General features: G+C 41.7%; 2 protein-coding genes across 3 annotated transcripts in view; one reads left to right on the forward strand and one right to left on the reverse strand.

Moving 5' to 3' along the window:
- LOC124156525 (DNA replication licensing factor MCM4) overlaps positions 1 to 12,370 on the reverse strand; it is a 42,941-nt gene extending 30,571 nt beyond the window's left edge. Inside the window, exons 1-5 of the mRNA XM_046531120.1 lie at positions 12,265 to 12,370; positions 6,067 to 6,309; positions 5,828 to 5,985; positions 3,753 to 3,959; positions 3,394 to 3,628 (exon numbers count right to left, since the gene is read on the reverse strand). Coding sequence (XP_046387076.1) covers positions 3,394 to 3,628; positions 3,753 to 3,959; positions 5,828 to 5,985; positions 6,067 to 6,307 — 841 coding nt within the window. The 5' untranslated portion in view covers positions 6,308 to 6,309; positions 12,265 to 12,370. The remainder of the gene's footprint in view (positions 1 to 3,393; positions 3,629 to 3,752; positions 3,960 to 5,827; positions 5,986 to 6,066; positions 6,310 to 12,264) is intronic.
- Positions 12,371 to 12,583: 213 nt separating this feature from the next.
- Positions 12,584 to 21,483, forward strand: part of LOC124156541 (probable leucine--tRNA ligase, mitochondrial) — a 37,867-nt gene continuing 28,967 nt past the window's right edge. For both annotated transcript variants that reach the window (XM_046531145.1, XM_046531154.1), the window contains exons 1-5: positions 12,584 to 12,867; positions 12,940 to 13,149; positions 13,292 to 13,534; positions 15,466 to 15,608; positions 15,830 to 16,097. In XM_046531145.1, coding sequence (XP_046387101.1) covers positions 12,751 to 12,867; positions 12,940 to 13,149; positions 13,292 to 13,534; positions 15,466 to 15,608; positions 15,830 to 16,097 — 981 coding nt within the window. In that variant the 5' untranslated portion in view covers positions 12,584 to 12,750. The remainder of the gene's footprint in view (positions 12,868 to 12,939; positions 13,150 to 13,291; positions 13,535 to 15,465; positions 15,609 to 15,829; positions 16,098 to 21,483) is intronic.

Below are 21,483 nucleotides of genomic sequence, written 5' to 3' on the forward strand. Positions count from 1 at the left end.
GTTGTCAAAAATTCCTCGACGGCTATCTCGTCGTCCTCCCCTGAAAATACTTCTACCGCGTATAAAAACCCGGATACATTGGCAGGAGCCATGGTGGGCGGAACGGTGGGAGGATCCGGCATTTTTAAATGGATTGTGTGGCACGGCTTACTTTTAAATGACTTCCCGCGGGGTCACAATTCTTCGTGATGCCACCGTAGCGACCACACAGCAAAATTTTGACAAAGAGCCACGAAACTACCTGGCTAAGGTATATTTACAAATCGGAAAACACAAAATTTTTTTACACGAAGAAGAAAAACATGGGGACACGAAACGAGAGACCCGAAAGTACAGCTTGTATGCAAATCACGCTTCTGGCTCCTGTAAGTGAAACCATTCAGGTCTTACAGTGCCCTGGCATTTGAGAGTAATCTTCTCACTCGGAGGCGAAATATCAATCCCGGAATGGGAATGACCGAACAACATCTTTCCTGAGTAAAAATTTTGATTGCCTCAAAGAGCGAAAAAAAATTTTAATTCCTCAATCTCTCAAAAAAAAATGAATTCGCCCCATGCGGGCATTTCAATTATCGACACCGCTGCCACCATTTGTAGCGTCCGCCCCGTGCTCTGTTGTGCGACGGGGATCGAACTCGGCTTCGCCGTGTGGGTCCTTGCCTTAGGGTGCCGTAAGCAATGAATTGATTCAAGCTGTAGTTTTTATAGATAGGAAAAGGCACTTTACCTTTGGGTCTCCCGAGAAGCGTACCGGCTTGAACAGGCGGAGGTCGCGAAGAGGCGGATAGACGTCGGGCGTTCGGCAAGGCTGATACTCTCGCTTTTCCCTTGGATGTTCGCGGGATGCCCGGAAAGTACTGGTTACCGACAGGGTATCTCAATACGGCACGGAGTAGACGGGCGATCTCTGCTGCACCAAGTGACGACCCCTCGTGATACACACCCCGGTTGTCACTCCCCAAACACCAACTGCCTTCCTTCAGATTTTGAGAGTTTTTATATTCAAAATCTTGGCCCCCTAGGTCCTATCCTCCCCCCCCAGTTGACCTATAGGACTATATGGGGCTCTAGGAAGTGGAGTGTTTGTTACGACAACTCCATGGTGTTGCATCTTCCCGTCCTCTCCAAGAGTATTTTTGTGTGCCGTATTTCGCCTTTCGCTTTCTTAGCCTCGAGTCATCCTCCCCTTCCGCCTCGCTTCGCGCGCATAGTCACCTGCTAGCGAGGGAGTAAACACTTTCGTAACCGAATTTGCCGCAAATATCTTGCGCTCAAATTCCGGTCATCACACCGCACCATTGTGACTAAGGTGATGCCAGAATAAGGGGGCTGCATCAGTAACCAGTACATTTATGGGGTCTGCCATGATTTGTCAGAGAGAATTCAAAACGTTATAAGAAAATGAGATGGAATTTAAATCAAATGTTTAATTTTTAAATAATTAATAATAAACACGTAATTGTATCTAAATTTACAAACAATCATGTTCCATCACTAGGCTAACTATGGCCCATTTAATGGAACCACTACCAGTTCAGATGTGTGTTCGCAATTCCAAATGCCATAAAAAATACAGCTTTGAAAAAGGCGAAGCAAGGTACGTGGTCTCCCCTTGTCAGAAGTATAATGGGCAGGGATGGTCAGATTGGATGCAAATATCTGCGGATATTGCCCTTCATCCGATACTTGGGATCCAAATTCACTGAATGTATTGGATCGGAATCCGAAATTTTTAATTTATGCTTCAGTGAATGCAGCGTCCCATATGAGGGAGTGGAAAGAGTTCCAATCCTACTTTCCCATGCACCGTTGCACTGTGATGCTGGTCGTACTCATGAACCATTTTGTTTAAAAGCTCTCGTAGGGGTTATGCAACAGAATTTAAGTTGCAGAAGTTCTTTTGGCAAAATACAACAGGCACATAGTGTGACTCTTACAAAGAGGCTGAACAACCATCGGGAGAATCTTAAAGCCATAAGATAACAACCACGTCAAAAGTGACGAAGTCACAGATTTAACAAAAAAACACCCTCAACCCTCCTACACCTCATGCCTCTGATATTTTTTTCCCTTTCCAAGACCACACAGTCCATAAATCATTATCTTCGATGGAAAATACCAAGTTACACAAGAAGAATGGAAGCGTGTTTCACCCCACCCCATCTGTCCACCCACTGACCTTTTTCATCTTACCTGCTTCAATTAGCTACGTTTCCAGAGAACAAATGCTAGGTGAGTGACTTAATGGACCCGAAGGTGTCTCGATAGTTTTCGGTAATTGGATGATGTGCACGAGATTCAAAAAAGAATGAGACCATGTGCGTCGCATTTCTAACATTTTTGTTTTTTTTTAAGCTCAAAATTGATCGAAAAAAGTTTTTTTTAATTACAACAAAACTATACCAATATTCAGCATTGTCCAAACAGCACAATTTTCAAACAAACAGGTGTGCCATCAGTACCATCAAAGAAGAAGATATGGCCTGGAAACACCAACTGTATGTATCACATATGTCGCCCGGCTTCGCTTTGAAGGCAACGACATCACAAAATAGCAAGATCTGACATGTTGTCCTTGACTCCCTCATTCGTACCTTCATTGCTTGAAAGACAGGGGGAGCGCACTCCTTCCACTCTACATATCCTTTAGGCACTTCTGCTGCCCACCCCTTCCTCTCTCCAAGCGGTCATCTCGGTCTGTTCCCACAACTCGTCGCACGTGATGCGAAAGTTGTTCTAATCATTGTTAATTGTGTTGCAGATTGCGCAGTTGCAATTTAATTTAATGAAATATCAATAAAAATGTCTTTTATGGTGTAGAAACATTTTTATTGGCATAACAAGGTAAGCCCATTGACATGTGTGTGCACTGTGACGTGAAACTATCACGAGGAAGTGCAAAATCCACCTCACCGCATTTGCTGGTGAAACATAAGTCTGCATGCCATGAGAAAGAGACAAAACTCGGTGGAAACTTATATTAAAATTGAGGAATATTAAAATTTAGTCAATGGTTTATCGTAAGATTGAAACCTAGTTTCATTTCCAAACGCAACCATAACACTTTATATCCTGGGCAGTTTAAGATTTTATCAGTATTTTTAAATTATTTGAAAGCTTATAAAAATGATTTTTGATCAGTACAAATATTAAAATGTGTACGTAAATCTAGAAAGTATTCCTTTGATTGTATTTACTCAGAAGAAACTTGTAAATTACTTCCTTTTTGCCAGGAATTTGAAAATGCGTATGGATCCAAAAATATCCGAAGATTCAGCTCCGATCTGGTACCGGGCAAAAAATATCCTGGATCCGACTATCTCTTGTAACAGGCAATCAGAACTTACAGTAAAACACTAGATATTTACACCTAAGAAAAGTTAATAAAATTACCTTCAGGGTTAAGGGCTCGCATATTACGTGTTTTTACTGCATTGAATGGCCTGACTTGGATTTGGTGCTCGAGAACAGCACCAGGATGCTTATCAAAGAAAAGCTCATTAGCAGCCATATCCAAGGCAGGAATAACCTCTTGTGGGTAGCTCACAAGCTGCCTATATAATTCTGCATCAAATGCTTCAATGTGAGCACAATTGACATTAAGGAATGGCTCCTCCAAAGATTCAATCTATTGGAAAAAAAATGGGAAAGTAAGATAGTTTTACAAAGAGCAAGGTAAGAAAATTTGGACATTAAAAAACATATAACAGGGAAACATTCAAAAGGCCACATGGTAAAGATAAGATGCAAACCTCTTTCAATTTCTGTAGGTACAGAGGCTCGTTTTCATCCATCACCTCTGTCCTCTCATCCTCTTCAGCAGATGGATCCACAAATCGCATAATGAAACGCTTAAACTTCTCCTTGCATCGAGATACAACAACATCAGTTCCCCAGACCACAAGCTGGGGACCATCGAGCGTGGCATCAGATTCAGATGTTGGTGGAACTCCATCAACCTGCATGAAAATAAGTGCAAGAAATGTTTCACTAAAATACTATGATATGGTGAAGGGACATAAGTCAATAAATGCCTTTTAAACTGATACATAATCTCATAACTTATGGGTCTTCAATGCCTAGGGCAAATTTAATGCTCAGCAAGGAAAGGCTAACCCACACTTCTCATCTTCTTCCTAGATCTAAAGCAAGAGGAACAGAATAAAGATAAGGCCACTTGATGAAATGGACTTACAGTAGACTCTTGTTAATATGAACAACGTTATTACAAAGTTCTCATTATTACGAAGCAATTCGTTGGTCCCAACGAAAAGGCCTATCCAATCTATAGTAAAAGAAACATTGTTACGAAATTTTCATTATTACAAAATTACGAATCTCAGTCCCGGTAGTTACAAAATGAACTTTAATACGAAGTTCCGCAAAAAAGCAATGGCATTTAGGTGGATATACACTTTGATACGTTATCATCATAGATCTATGTATAAGTTCTCTTATTGTACTGAGCCCAAGAGCGTCAATTTTGGTTCTTTCTTCAGTAGGAGATACTTCAATAAGCACTCAACATCACATAATAAGCTTCATTCCTGTGGAATTATGGTGACCCACTCATTAAAGCTCGTAAATTGGACGAACAGCTAGTCCTCTTCCTACGCACATTGGATTTACAAACTTTCAGAGTACGAACATTTGAAAAATTCAGGAGTACCTGAAATTTCAAATTTGGTGCTTCAGAGTTTGCCAAAGCGACATGACATGGCATAGAGGAACTCGCACTTTGGGCATAATCTGAACAAAGTATCATTTAATCCGGTATGAAGTCTGGACCTGTTCAGAGTTTCACCCATTTTTTTCTTCTCGCAGACAGTATTTTTTTCGGCTTCAGCTACGTTGCAAGCTAGATCAGTTCGTCACAACCTTGAGTAAACACAATATTGTGATGCAGTGTTGCATTCTGAAGGATAACCACTCTCCTCGATGCCTTGTATAGGTTTATCAACTTACAAGCAAGAATTCGGAAGACATCTTATTCATATATCGAGGACTTACGCATAATTTAATTGCATATATTATACACTTGACTCTGAAGACTATAAATGCAGGAGATTGAAGATACAAGAAATTTTGACAAAATATTTTTTTTTATGATTCCTAAAAGAAACGTTCATACAAACTTCGTTATTACAAACCTCCAGTTTTTCAGTCCCATGTACTTTGTAATAACGAGAGTCTTCTGTATTACGTTCACTAAAAAAGCCGAAGAGTTAACACAAAAAAAGAAGAAATTCACGATACCAAGAGTGGAAAGCTATGGTTACTTATGAGGCATATAGAAAGATTTGCACAAGTGAGAATCTAAATCATGAAGGTCAGAACTAGTGAAGAACTAAAAAGGTACAGAAAAAGGCTTTAGAAAGGATGCAAAGACATTTGCAATACATCAATACAAGACTCAAAATTAAATGAAACTCACTGCTGTCCCTACTCTTGGTTCATAGTATCTGCCATATCATTGAAGAATCTCGAAGGCAGAGTTCTCCTTAAGTTGCTCAATCTTTCAGCAACCCCCTGGATTGAAGTACTACAGTGATTTATACCATCTTAATAATCAGGATGCTCAAAGCTCAGGCTCCACAACAAATCTAACCAGTACGTCATCATAACCACTTCACTGCTTTCAAGATTTAGAGCAAATTCCTTCCTATACTGTATTTTCGTACATGCCCATATTTCTGCACCATCTATAACATTATGGCTTTGAGGATACAGTTTGATTTCAAGGTACAAAGAAATCAATTCAAAACTAGACACAATAGAAGTTTTCAATAAAATCCATTAAAAAACTTATACCCATTGATGATCTTACATTGTCAGATGCCACATTGACGAGCCTAGCTCTGCGATTTGTGCCAATGTCCGACCGCAGGCGCACTGGGATGCCAGACCTCGGAGTTTGCAGAAGAGAGGAGGCAGAGCCTGGTGTTCCATAATTCAGCGGTGAGCTCAAATCAATTTCACTCAGGCCTAAAGAGAAGACAACATTAACAAGACTTTGGATACCATGGCTCGACTTACTCCAAAAAATAAATGGCGAGGACCATGTACCTTGAGCTGTTACTGGTCCTACTGGACTGCTCACTTCTAGGCCAGCCAGCACAGCGGCACGCGTGGGTGATGATGACACATGAGACACTTGGTCAGACTCCGGCACAATTTCTGGGTCTTCAGGATTGCGTCTCCGGGCAGGACGGTTAGGAGTGGAGATTGGAGATTCAGAGCCAGTTGGCCTTGATGGAGTCCTGGCCGAGCGCCGAGGGGTTCTTGGTGCCCTTGTTGGACTGGACATGGCTGAAAAAAACAGGTCGAAATCTTCATGATGATACTATGTTAATGGTATTTGAAGGAGGCGACCAACATCTTAGGCCATTTGCCCCGTGAGGTAAGGGTAGGTAAGGAAGGGTGGAGAGAAACCCTGTGTCGGCATTAGCCTGCTCTTAACGAAAGGCACCGAGGGGACCAAGGCTTAACGTCCCATCCGACGGACGGAGTGTTGCGCTTGAAATGTCCTCCTCACAACATTCAAGCAGGAATCGGGCAATCTCTGAAATTTCTCTGCCACCGCCGGGATTTGAACCCGAGCCCACGGGGTGAGAAGCCAACACACTAGCCACCACACCAACCCGATCCCCATGATGATGATTCTATTTCTCATGAATTCTACTTAGGTTGGAGTCCTGCTTATTGTCTAAGCAATGTATTTCATAAATGGTCACCAAACAATATTAAGTGGAAATGGAAGTGTGAGGGGAAAAATGCCTTGAGGCCCATTGGAATGTGAGGCTAATAGGATGTATAATAGGCAGCATTATAGTCAGCATTCAACAGATAAGCAAGGATTGTAGACTAGCAATCCCTATGGAATAAGAAGGCATATTCCACCTAAGGTACAGATAGATGAGCCTAAACACTAGCACTGCCAATGAGGCAGGCCAAACCCAGTGAGGGCATCTTTGGACAAAGTTTTCATAATAATTAATTTAAATGGTTAGTAAATCGTACATTTGATCACTACTGACTAGGAATGCATGCACAAAAAATTTTCACTGAAGGTCAAAGCCACCCAGATATAAGAAGTCATGTTTCTTGGCTTAACCCCTTCAGTGGTGTTTAAATTTTCCCCAAGTTGTACCCCCAGGGCGGGTTTTTATAATGTTTAGCTTAAAAATGGATTGAAAAAGTAAATACGTCTTACAAAAATATATTTAATATAGTATTAAGCACATTACAGGTATTTAAAGTATGATCATACTGTGCCCCATGATGTAAATTAATATAAGCATACCCAATTTAAACAAATAATATTATTGCTATTTCAAACAAAATCTAATACTTTCTCTTTGTGTGATACATTTCAAAGCAGTGTTCGGGATGCAATGGAATATTCCCGCACTGTTTGCATTCCCACCTAGTTTCTTCCCTTCCGGGACAAACTCGGCATACTCTACTGGGAAACTTCTTCTTTTCTGTGGCTGGTATATGCGTTGGGAAATGTCTTTCAGTAAGACGAACAGGTGGGTCAGTTTTCGAGGGTCTTCCTCCTTTGGCCACTTTTCTTTCCATGGCATACTTCTCTAGAAGTCCATGAATGACTTTATGCCTAAACTGTAGGAGAGTGCATTTTTCTCTGCCACTTTTTCCATGCACAATATGAGCATTTACAATGCTAATGTCCATCAAATGAAAGAATAGCTTCCTATACCATCGGAGACTTTTTCTGAGGCACTCGTACGGTTTTATTTTTTGGACCAATCGATCCACTCCTCCCATATTAGCATTATACTCTATCACGGCATCTGGTTTCTTCACTGCTTCTTTGGTTTTCCTGTCTACTTTTCCTGTCTCACATATTTTTCCCCTGTGATACGTGGATAACATTGTCACATCTTTTTTGTCACGCCATTTTATTGCAGAATAAACTCCTGATGTGTAACATAGTACGTCACCTTTCTTCAATTTTGCTGTCTGCAGTTCTTTCGGCATTTCCTTTCTTCGCAAGTCAACTGTTCCACAGGCTCCGAAACCATGAGATAGCAGCTCTTGGAATAGATTTGGACTTGAGAACCACCGGTCCATGAATATAACATATCCTTTCGCAATAAGTTGGGGACACATCCCAAGTTTAGTAACAGAAGCATGGCTTATTAGTTTCCGCGAAGCACTTTCATCACCTCGCCTTTCCTCCCCTTGACCAATGTAAATGAAAAAGTCCCAGGCATATCCTGATTGAGATTCACAAATGAAAAATATTTTTATACCAAACCTTGATCTCTTTAGAGGAATATATTGTTTCATCAGTGACCTTCCTTTGAATAGCATAAGGCTTTCATCTACCGAAATATTTTGTTCCGGCAAATAGGTTTTTCTAAAAGATAATCGAAGCATTTCCAGCAGTGGCCTAATTTTCCTGAGGCGATCAGTGTTGCCCGCATCTTCATCATTGACAAAGTGCAGGTAACGCAGAATCAACTGAAACCTTTTCAGAGAAAACGTTTCGTAAAAAATAGGAGTCTGAAGTATGTAGTCTCTGGTCCAATATAGCTTCAATTCGGGCTTGCTAATAATACCCATTGCCAAAATCAATGCAATAAAAAGTCTAATTTCATTCTCACATGTATCATTCCACAACCTTATCCTCGCATTGGAACCAACGCCTGAATTTAGAGCATCCTCGCGGCACTTATTGGCATATCTATTTGTCTCGACTACAACATGGTGCACGAACTCATCAGTGAAGAAAAGTTCGAAGCATTGCTGAGGAGAAACATCTGAACTAAGTGGAACACACACACCTGCAACACCAGCAAATATTGGTTTCCCATACCCATCTTCTGCTTGGTCAATGTCATATTGAGTCCACTGGAAATTACGTTCTTGTGTACCTGGGGAAACATTTTGCGGAAAAATGTCTGGACTCTCCGAATCAGATAGTTCCTCATATGACTCGTAATCATCGCTGCTACTACACTCTAGGTCAGATTGACTTTCAGATGGGCTATATTCACTTTCTGAGTCATCTTCTCTTTCTAAGAAAGAACAAATTTCATCAAGGCGAAGTTTCTTTTCTTTGCTTTTTGCCATCGTTCAGGGTTACACTGCACAGTGCACACCATACTATACATATCACTAAACAATACCCAAAAACACCGCTAGGTGGTATAAGCTTCCTAATAAGAGTGAGACATCTAATGGGCAACATATAAACTACTAGCATAATAGTACCATTGCCCCGGAAAGGTTTCGGGAGTGAACGAACTAGATTCTAAGTTTACCACGGAAATCTTCCAGGGTAAAACGTTTTGGGCAGTGGGGCAAGGCCCGGAACTTTTCCGGGCGTACCACTGAAGAGGTTAACATCACTGACAATACAGGGTTGGACCAAATAGTAGCAGGACAGAATTTATTTTATTTTTTTTATTGAACTAATCGGTAAATATCCTAAGTATTCCTATAAATGGCACCCTTTTGTATCGACACGCATATAAAGCAATTCCCACAGCATGTACACTTTCTGGAACTTGTTTTCCAGGATCCCCTTCAGAGATGCTGTCATGGCCCCTTGAACATCATCAATGGAGTTGTATCAGTTTCCCATAATGTCTCACTTGAGCCAAGGAAAGAGGAAGTCTGGCAGTGCCAGACCTGAAATGTAAGGGGGATGAGGCAACGTGGTAATCCTATGCTTGGCCAGAAACTCCCTCACCAGTAGTGCAGTGTGGCATGGCGCAAAGTTGTGTTGAAGCTTCCAACAATTGCCAAATGTAGGCGGCATGCGGAAGACACGTTTGCTCAACCTGTCCAGCACATCCTCTTAGGAAGTAACATTCACAGCCTGGCCAGGGGTTACGAACTCCCAGTAAATTACAACACACCATCACTTCAGCTACATTTTCATCAATCTTGGAAGTTGACTGGCGACTGGCATGCTGGTCGTCCCTCCCCCCTCTCCCAGAGAGCTTATGCCACTTGAACAATGCTACGCGGCTCATGGCATGTCATCCCTATAGGCATCCTTAATCATTCTGAGTGTCTCCATTGCAGTTTTACAGATGGAGAAAATCTGACGGCTAAGCGCTGCTTAAGATTTTTCCCCATCTTGGATCACGATCACTTTCTTAACCCTTTCCTGCCAGCACCTACAATTGGAAAACATTTTCTGTGCTACGAGTAGCATGAGAATATTTTAAACCTCTCTGTAAGCTTTTCGTTGGGGAGGAGTTACCCTCGTATTTTCATCCCTCAGATTTGGAACCCAGCTCAACAGGGCACCCAACCCTGACCCCGGCCACTGGACTACACCCTCCAAACCTAACATTGCACAATTCCATGGTCAACTTATTGTGTTACCAGTGTTCTTTTTAACCAAGCATTGTATTTGATTTTCAATAATTTACTTTTCTCAAAGAATTGCTGAAATTTTTCAAGCATTGTGGAATTTTAATCGGATTTCTAGCATTCTTATATAACAACAAAGTTAGTACATAAAAGGCAATATGACTATAATTAAATTTGAACACTAAAATTTCATTTAAAATATGGGTTAAGCACAGAACAAAATGAAGAATTAATTTCACAGTAAAAAAATTGTAGTATACAAAAAATATATCATTTGAAAAACTATTGATAATATAACCACTTCGCAAAGGGTTCCTGATGTGAGGATGATCATGAGTGAGAGGGTTGGGTTAATTGCCGAGGAGTGGCCCTAAGGACCTCAGCAGTCACTTCCCTCACGTCGGCAAGAGCTGACGTCCGGTCGTTTGTGATGAAAAATCTGCGACAGCTATACCCGACGTCTGTTGTTCTGCGTTTGAAAATGCCCGTCGGCTACAACCAACGCTTGGCGTGAAGGGGTTAACAGGGGTCCAAGGAAATCAATGTGCTTACTCTCCAATTGGCCGCAGGTGACTTGAAAAAATTTCAGTCACTTTGGAAGGCTCCCTACTACCACACCTAGGTGATCCAATCCCACTCCACAGCTCTGTTTGCTCAACAGAAATTCAGCCCTACTACTTTTTGATACTACCCTGTGGCTTGCGCTATCTTTTACACTATCATTTCTCATCACCCTTGATATCGATCTTATGTTCTGGAACACTATTCACAGTTTCCACAAATAAGTTTTCTTATATCTTGAAAATAAATAATATTCAAATATTGAATCATTTACAGACTGATTTGGTTGGCTTAATTTCAAATTCCTCCCTCTAAGTGGCAGCCATGCCATGATAATCTTTTTGACTAATACCATACCATACTGACCAGTTCGCTAATGTTCTAGAACATTTGAGCTCATAGCAGTTCTGAAGTCAAGATGCACACTGGCTACATAGAGAGGTGGTAATGCCCTGTTGATATTATTCATATCAATAGGGCTTTGACCTACGGTGCATGTAAATGGCCCTTAAGATGGAAGAAAGGAGCATTATTAAATACTATAACCACTCTTGGTCATACCCATAAGCAGAAGTCAGTTAAACTATTTAAAAAGATGGTTTGGTGTAGCAGTTTTAAACATATAATTATCAGTTGGATGCAAACACTCAAATATCAATGCCTTGATCCCAAAGCTAATCGACATATTGATGAGTCTTTTCAAATTGCAAGTGGCAACAGAAAATGCTAAGTAAAATAGAGCTAACTGAAGCACACCAATAAATTGTACTCTGATAAAAGAATATGACAACATTTGAAATGTTAACTCATGGGCAATTCTTTATAAAGGGCCGCTTCCAAAATTTGCCAACTATTGAATAATTATCCGTTGTATCGGCTCTATGACAGAACATAGGTATATGATATGGTGGCCTTTTCAAAATTTGCCATATTTATGACGTTTGAGCTATACATATTTATTTGCCCTATATTTCATCAGACATTCATTCAAGAGTATTTCACGCACCAATTTATAAAATATAAGGTCATGCGTGAATCATAAAATACCACACAGGTGATTATCAAAACAAGTAATAATTGATTCAGTACTGCACACATAACTCTTAAGCGCTCATGTTCATATAGTATTCGAGTCTATCACAATCTACGCGATAACGCCAATCAATCAATTTCAATTTCGAACGCCTTACTTTCAATGATGAATGGTTCAAATTTTTGGACAAATATATCAGTCTATGACAAGCGCATTTTCAATATGCCTACGACGGCTAACTAAACAAAACCAAGCTATAAATGATAATAATTTTAATTGTACGATAAATATTTACACTACTTCGAAGTCGTACGTACCTTAAAAATTCTATCAAGGTCTTTGAAAGAAATTTCTGCAATTGTTTCCTGAATCTGATAACTATCAACAGCCCTCCGATACGGAAAATTGTGGACGATTGCGCGGGAAAATACGAGAATTGTAAGTCAAATACAGATTTCCGTGTTTTTAATTTATTTGAAGTCGCTTAAATCGAATGAAACTGAAAATTTATGAAAAATTAAATGTTTTTCTTGTTTTAAATTGATTTTATTATACCCTATGTTAGTATTTTATAATTTTGATATATTTATAAATTAGTGCCATTGCGATTATGGTAGTATTATTTCGACCGTGATTTGTCGACTTTTCAAAATAATGGAAACAAGGTGGAATACTAATAACACCACAGAAATTTTGGAAATCCGCTATCCTAGGAGTTTTAATATTTCAAAATATTAAGTTCTTAGGCTCTGAAGTTACATTTTCGAATTAATTTTAAATCCATATATTTTCTTCGAGTTTCGATGAATGTTAAGAGATGGGTAATCATATTTGGGAACATGAAGCAAAAATTTGCATTGAAATACCAATGGTCTTCGGGTTCATTCCGGACTTACAGTGTGAGGGGAATATCTGCCTGGGTAAGAGACTTAATTTAGATGACATAAATGCAGTATGTGGGGCTCAATACTATCATAGTGTCTCGATTGCAGCAGGAAGATTTGACTCCCACGACTAAGCATGTTATAGAGAAGTTCTGGGCAAACAGGCTCCCAGAAACACCGTGTTACGACGACTCGAAGCCCAAGTTTTATGTACTATCGATGTTTCCTTACCCATCAGGCCAACTGCACATGGGTCACGTCCGCGTTTACACAATCAGTGATGTTATGGCTCGCTTTTATCGGATGAAAGGTAAAAATGTATGTTTCCCGTTTATATTTTTTTATCATGATCATGTATGATTGCTTTGGAACAATGTGATGTCCATCTTTGAAGCGCGGTTTATCGAATATGGTTATTGTGTCTTTAATTGCAACAATAATTTCCACCTTTCCTGATCAGGTGATTCATCCCATGGGATGGGATGCATTTGGTCTTCCTGCGGAAAATGCTGCCCGTGAAAATAATATAGCGCCATCGGTGTGGACATATAACAATATCGATCGTATGAAAAATCAGCTCTTGCGACTTGGTTGCTCATTTGATTGGAATAGAGAACTTGCTACCTGTGATGCAGAATATTACAAATGGACTCAGTCTCTTTTCCTCAAGCTTCACTCAAGAGGAATGGTGTACCAAAGGGAGGCAAGTAACTCCACAATATGAATTATCTGTTTTGAAAGTGCCTTACAATGGCTGCATTTAAACTACATATATTGTTTATTGGAAATCGAGGCATATTCCTCAGATATTCTCTTCTTAAAATAACTTGAAATTTAGGGTTGCAGCATGTATGAAACAATTTTATGTGATAAAATCAAATTCAAACAGTGAAATGAGGTATGCACTGCACTGCCGCAGCATATGAGACAAGGGTTTAAATTAGTTCTGATATGGTTCAATATTTCAGATACATTTTCATCGCATTTTAACTCATATTTGAGTGATTTGGAATACTAATGCTCTTGCAAGACCCCAAAAAGGTAACTAGGTACATCTCACACTTCCTATTAGGAACTGGTTAACAGTAAACTATTTTTGTGCTCGTCTTTCCACGTTTCTGAGTTGCACTGTGTTGTTAAATGTATGCTCACAACAGTTTTTCCTGTATTCCAACTTCATTCATCTTCCTAGTGATGAAAAAGTTGTCTACTGACCAATCTGAGACCCAACACCATCCTCAGTTGGTCACCCATGCCCAATGGCTTGGAGGAGGCATTGCATTCGTATTACATATGCATGAGTAGCCCTGGTTTCCCCTATTGGCCAGCGGTCTCAGAATCTGATGTTCCGCTGATCTAGGAGTGTCGATTAATTTTGACACAAGTGTGTCAAGCCTTACTCTCTCTTGCTTATTCTCACATCAACACTACCTCTTCAGTGTGAGAGAAATTTTGCTATCTAAAGCACTGCTTAAAAGAAGTGTTCTCAAAAGGGGTGTTACAGGATGATCCAAGGGATGGTGGTGTTGCTCCGTCAGCCACTTGACCGAGTATGTGAACCAAAAGTCTGAATCTTTTTTTACTCTCCTACCGAGAAGGATAACTAACTAGTCATCAATTGGTGAAAACTAACCTGTCTCGAAATGTTCAACTCCTACCTCACATTCCATATTGGTGCATGAATAATCCGAAAGGTCAACAAGCTGTGATTTCACAGTCCCTATGGGTACTGTGCATTGGGTCAAGCTAACGTTCATCTTTTTGCACTGTACAAGATTTCTTTCCTCTCTGAGATGGATTTCTTCCATGTGTCCTTTATCTGTCTCAAGTACTTATCTCTTGTATTTCCTTGGAGGTGTTTTCCTCCAGTCTTTCCCTCTATTATTTTTCTCACATAATCACTGCTTTATAATATGGGGTGTCCACTGGTTGCGTCTGTGGTATGTATATAGTTAGTGCTCTAGAGTTCTGTTTCACTCATTCTTCAATATACTTGCCTTCTCGCTTCTCATTCTGCCCATGCATTAGATCTTCAATGCCTGCCTCTAGCACTAGGTTTTGAAGAATCAAAATTCTTTGAGAGATCAAAAAAAGATTCTTTTCTGATCAAAATGTGCCATGAAACACCAAATTAAAAACATCCATTTTCTCATAATATTCACCACGACCTTTTCTGTGGGCTGGTCTTCATTTGGCTCTAACTTTATTGCTCCAGGAGAGGTATTGGAGTAGGGCATAACTTTTCCTGTCAGGGCTCCTTTGCTGACAGGTTATGCATACTTAAACCGTCTTTTGAAAGACCAGGCCACCAATAGATAGTCTAAGTCCAAAGGAACTTCTTCTTGCCCTAGGGTGGGCACACAAAAAACTTAATGATTGATAGAAAAACGAAAAATAAAATAAAAGTGAGGAACTTACGGGGAAAGGTTGTTTCTACAAATTTTCGATGGGACGCAGCCCATCTTTCTCAAGTGAGAAGAGGAGGGAAACTTTCATTATGATTACCTTACATTAATTAATTCACAAAGTAACCATTTCCTTCTTTGTGTTTGTTTTGAAGACATTTATTTAAGATCTATTACTTATGGTTTCTAACTGCCTACTTGAGTGTCTGCTTGTAAATGGCTGCTGCAGGCCCTTGTGAACTGGGACCCTGTGGATGAAACGGTGCTGGCCGATGAGCAGGTGGATGGACAGGGCAGGTCTTGGAGGTCTGGAGCAAAAGTCGAGAAGAGATGGCTCAAGCAGTGGTTCATTAGGTCAACTCAATTTGCTAAGTAAGTGTGTTAAGGGCGGCATGGCATGCTGATGATATGACATGTTGTATAAGTAGCAGGTAGTTAAACTATCGGTCATTAGGAAATATGTATGTAGATTTTTTTACTGTCTCTCTGAGACACAATGCACTGTGACTCTTTAGATTTGGAATGGATAATGAATGACTTAGGTAATCCGTAATCAATGATTTACTGAATTATTCTCTGCTTGCACGTATAAGGGCACTCATGGAGGGCCTGGACGACCCCTCTCTCATCGACTGGAGGGACATCATCAAGCTGCAGCAGCACTGGATAGGGCCATGCAGCGGGACAACAATAGACTTTGATGTTGTGCTTGGAGGGGAGGAGAGTGTGGGAAGGGAGAACAGATGGACGCTGACTGTGTGGACGGAGCATCCTGAGTGCCTGCTTGGCGCATCATTCATCGCCATTCGTCCCGACTCTGATTTGCATTTATTGTGCAAGGAGAAAGGTATCCTAATGAAGGTAATAGTACATTCAAAATTGGGTCAGAAAACACCAATCAATGCTGTATTCATTGATAAGAATATTTTAGGTGACTATTTGAATCACATACTGTGGCATCCCACCCCCGACTCGCCCGGATACCACAATAGAACCGGGGGGAGACGTCGCACAAAAATAAAAAAAATACAAATCCGTGAAGATCCCTCCCGCATGGGACCTACGGGACAAAACAATGCCACTCATTTCTCGTAATTCACATAAAATAAATAAAATATTCCCCTTCTGTGAAGATGATTGCGGGTGGGGGGTTCCCGATTCAAACTGATGGGTGACGTTCAGGCGCTGATGCACTCGTACAACACGCATTTACGGGAAGGAAATCAGACGGGGCGAAAGGAAGGATGAAGGATATTTTCAATGGGGTGACCCGTGGAGGAATCAGAACAAAAACACTCTCTCAAACACTTTCAATTAAACAAAATATAATTCACACAAATAAGGTTGTATATGACAAAAAAAAAACAAAAGGAACCCTCTTATACGCTAATGAAATATGAATTGGTGAAAGCCACTTATGAAACATCGATGATAAATTAAAATGAAAAAAAAACAACAATATAACTTGGTCTCTAGATGAAAATCAATATAGAAAATGATGATAACAAAGTAAAGTTCGGTGGTGAACACGTAAATATGATACAAATTCAATGATTTCTTGACTGGGGAGGTAAGTGATAGTCCATCCCGTCGAACGTAAATTTGGGGTGCGAACGTTAATTGTACTTGGTGACTGATTTCACTTTCACTTATGTAACGGGTGCGTTCCATGACTGTTTGTCTTAACTTGGCTTGGCAGGAGACACAAGGGGTCTTTGGGGGGGGGGGGGGGGGGATAGCTGCAATCTTACTTTGTCGTAGTCCGAGTCTCGACCAGGTTGGATCCAACACTCTCTCGTTCCATTTACTGCACTCCTTTCTCCCTTGTTGGAGGAAGCTGCATCCGGAACGGAGATAATGCGTCCTCTTCAGCTGGTCCTTTGCTCCTTCGGACGGGGGGGGGATTCTCCTTCCAGATCAATCTTTCTGGAAACTATTTGGGCCCCTTGTCTCCTCCTGCCGTGCGTCGCACTGATTTTGGGCATGGGCTCCGCCCGACAGTCACTTTGGAATTCTCCTGGTTCTCTTACGCGCACCACCTTTTATCATACCTCAACTTGGGGTGGGGGTAATGCACAATGAAGGGAGGGAGGAGTAATACGCCACTCACTCAGGGAAAACCCGAGCTCCCCTCCTCCCACACACACACACTCACACATAACCATACAAAAATCGGCGAAAACACATTCATCCCCTCTTACTCATCCACGCCTTCCTCCACGGGCCATGGTTTGGGGGTGGGGTTTTGGGAAAGGTCATCATGGAACGAGCGGGTAAACTGGTAGGGAAGAAAATGCGCCGAGTGGAAATGCACTGTAATGGGGCTTGAACCATTACATAGCCCCCTCCCTAAACTGTGGATACCGTTCTTGAGGAGACGGATCCGCAGTTTAATGACAAACAAAAAAAACAACTCCATCCGCCTTGGATTGGATTGAAATTAAATTTTGCCCATGTGAAAACAAAAAAAAATCACCTCTATTTCTTAAATAGGCTCATGGTATACCTTTAAATTTCCAAAATTATATATCCCAATTTCTTTTCCCTCTTGATCAAATAAGTGACACGAGTTTGGCCCCGCACGTCTGGTAATGCTGAAGGGACCGGTATACAAATGAAAGAATTTGCGAACTAAATTTTGTTTAGAATCGGATGACCGAGGGGTCTTCAAGAGGACTTTCTCTCCCACCCTGAACTGACGTCCTTTTGCCCTCTGTTGATCCTTTACTTTATTCGTTAATGCGTGAGGAATAGGATATGACTTTTGCGCAAATGGTGTTTCGTCACACAATTCAATTCTGTGAACGAAATTCTTTGTCAAACCTGGTGAAAGTGAGAAAGCTGCACGGTTTTCATTTAATAACATCTGAAGTTCGTTTTTCTCGTGGGCTTTTAATTTACTGTTCTGTGAAACAGACTCCCTAACGTCATTGAATTCATCGTTATTACCCATATTTGGCTTGCACTGTCCCCCGTCTCTTATTACCTCAAATGACCCTTCCTCAATCGCGGAAACTTCGCTTCCGGTGTCTATCAAAGCCAATACAGATTCTCCCAAACATTTTGCTTTTATTTGAGGACATTCTCTCCGTGGGAGAGTCACGTCTTCCTCCGCCTTGAGGTAATCAAAAGGATTTCCCTCCAACACTACTGTGGCTACCCTCTTCACTGCCTCTCTCTCCTCGGGATCCGCGTCGGCGAGGCAATTCGACTCGGACCCTTTTAGTTTTCCGTCCCTGGACTAAGTGTTTGGCTCCGCTGTTGAGGCACAATACCCGTTTCCTGATTCACGCCAGGGGATAGTGAATTATCCACCTGCTCCCTTCTTATCTCCGTCACGCTATCAAGTTCGGGTCTAGTCACTCCTCTCCACTGACTGTTTCTCTGCCACTCTCTACGATTTGCGTTCGCCCCTGCTTACCATTGTGTGGAATTTACACACGGCGGCCTTTCCCTTTGGGGCGGCCTAGTGTTTTGCCCCTCCTCTACACTCTCGTCATAATATTCCAAAAGAATGACCAACTTCTCTAAATCCAACGGCTCCGCACTTTTTAAGAGGTTCCTTACCCAGGGAGGGAATTGGCGTTTGAGAAAAAATTTAAGTTCCTCGTCACATATTGGAGGCTCGCAGGACCTGGCTGATGCAATTTTCCTCATCGCATGTTCACTCATTTTCCCATCTCTCGCACGTGAATAATATCCTGTCATTACTTTAGCTCGGTATTCAAACCGCGCGTTTTCACTCCAATATTTTCGCAAAAAATTCTGTTTAATTTCATCGTACGTTTCTGGTACAGGAAATAAGGTATTTCTCCACAAACGAGCGTTTCCTTCCATCATATTTAAAAATACATATGGCCATTTAGCCAGTGGGACAGCAAGCAACTTTAAATACTCCTCTGCCTCATTCAAAAACACTCGAGGATTCTGATCAATTTTACCTTTGAATACAGGTTTATGAAGGCCAATATTTGGTGGAGCTATTGAGGCGGCCAACACCGGTCCGGAGCCAACTTGCTCCATACGCCTCATTCTATCACTTAGCTGATTCAACCTTTGTTCATTTGTCTCATCATGCTGGGCTATCTCTTCGATTCGAGCCTTCAAACCGTTCTCCCTCGTTATGGCTTCCTGTTCCTTAATCTCTATAACTCCCGACAAATCTTCGCGGACAACGCCAACCTCCCGTTTAATTTCTACTTTTACACATTCTATTTTACCATTCAACATTTGTAACAGCTCTCGGTACTCCCTCCGTCTCTCTTCCTCCCTCTCCTCTTTCTCCCTCCGTCTCTTTTCCTCCTTCTCCTCTTCCTCCCTCCGCCTCTTTTCCTCCTTCTCCTCTTCCTCCCTCCGCCTCTTTTCCTCCTTCTCCTCTTCCTCCCTCCGCCTCTTTTCCTCCTTCTCCTCTTCCTCCCTCCGCCTCTTTTCCTCCTTCTCCTCTTCCTCCCTCCGCCTCTTTTCCTCCTTCTCCTCTTCCTCCCTCCGCCTCTTTTCCTCCTTCTCCTCTTCCTCCCTCCGCCTCTTTTCCTCCTTCTCCTCTTCCTCCCTCCGTCTCTTTTCCTCCTTCTCCTCTTCCTCCCTCCGCCTCTTTTCCTCCTTCTCCTCTTCCTCCCTCCGTCTCTTTTCCTCCTTCTCCTCTTTCTCCCTCCGTCTCTTTTCCTCCTTCTCCTCTTCCTCCCTCCGTCTCTTTTCCTCCTTCTCCTCTTCCTCCCTCCGTCTCTTTTCCTCCTTCTCCTCTTCCTCCCTCCGTCTCTTTTCCTCCTTCTCCTCTTCCTCCCTCTGTCTCTTTTCCTCCTTCTCCTCTTCCTCCCTCCGCCTCTTTTCCTCCTTCTCCTCTTCCTCCCTCCGCCTCTTTTCCTCCTTCTCCTCTTCCTCCCTCCGCCTCTTTTCCTCCTTCTCCTCTTCCTCCCTCCGTCTCTTTTCCTCCTTCTCCTCTTCCTCCCTCCGTCTCTTTTCCTCCTTCTCCTCTTCCTCCCTCCGCCTCTTTTCCTCCTTCTCCTCTTCCTCCCTCCGTCTCTTTTCCTCCTTCCCCTCTTCTTCCCTCCGTCTCTCCTCTTTCTCCCTCCGCTTCTCTTCCTCCCTCTCCTCTTTCTCCCTCCGTCTCTCTTCCTCCTTCTCCTCTTTCTCCCTCCGTCTCTTTTCCTCCTTCTCCTCTTCCTCCCTCCGTCTCTCCTCTTTCTCCCTCCGCTTCTCTTCCTCCCTCTCCTCTTTCTCCCTCCGTTTCTCCTCCCTTTCTGAAAGCAAGTATTTTTTAAATTCTAAAATCGGATCGTTTGAATCCGGTGAGGCCGGTATGGAATGAAATGTAGGAGTTGACCAAACGGTCGATTCAACTCCAACTGCGCTTTCCTCTACCATCTCGTCCCCCTCGCTGTTCTCCATAACCTCTACTTCATCGATATCACGTCCTTCCATATATTTCAGATCCTTCTTACGAGTACCCATTGTATTAAACATCTAAATTTCCAAAAATGTGCCAAAATTTTGCCCCTATGATTACCCTCAGTCATTCGTTTCCAAAAGCTAAAGCGCCACTTACTCGAACATTTACACCACACAAAAAATAATCGGGTCCTACTGTTCGGGCGCCACTTGTGGCATCCCACCCCCGACTCGCCCGGATACCACAATAGAACCGGGGGGAGACGTCGCACAAAAATAAAAAAAATACAAATCCGTGAAGATCCCTCCCGCATGGGACCTACGGGACAAAACAATGCCACTCATTTCTCGTAATTCACATAAAATAAATAAAATATTCCCCTTCTGTGAAGATGATTGCGGGTGGGGGGTTCCCGATTCAAACTGATGGGTGACGTTCAGGCGCTGATGCACTCGTACAACACGCATTTACGGGAAGGAAATCAGACGGGGCGAAAGGAAGGATGAAGGATATTTTCAATGGGGTGACCCGTGGAGGAATCAGAACAAAAACACTCTCTCAAACACTTTCAATTAAACAAAATATAATTCACACAAATAAGGTTGTATATGACAAAAAAAAAAAAACAAAAGGAACCCTCTTATACGCTAATGAAATATGAATTGGTGAAAGCCACTTATGAAACATCGATGATAAATTAAAATGAAAAAAAAACAACAATATAACTTGGTCTCTAGATGAAAATCAATATAGAAAATGATGATAACAAAGTAAAGTTCGGTGGTGAACACGTAAATATGATACAAATTCAATGATTTCTTGACTGGGGAGGTAAATGATAGTCCATCCCGTCGAACGTAA

The sequence above is a fragment of the Ischnura elegans genome, chromosome 1 (genome assembly GCF_921293095.1).
Source record: "Ischnura elegans chromosome 1, ioIscEleg1.1, whole genome shotgun sequence".
NCBI classification, from domain to species: Eukaryota; Metazoa; Arthropoda; class Insecta; order Odonata; family Coenagrionidae; genus Ischnura; species Ischnura elegans.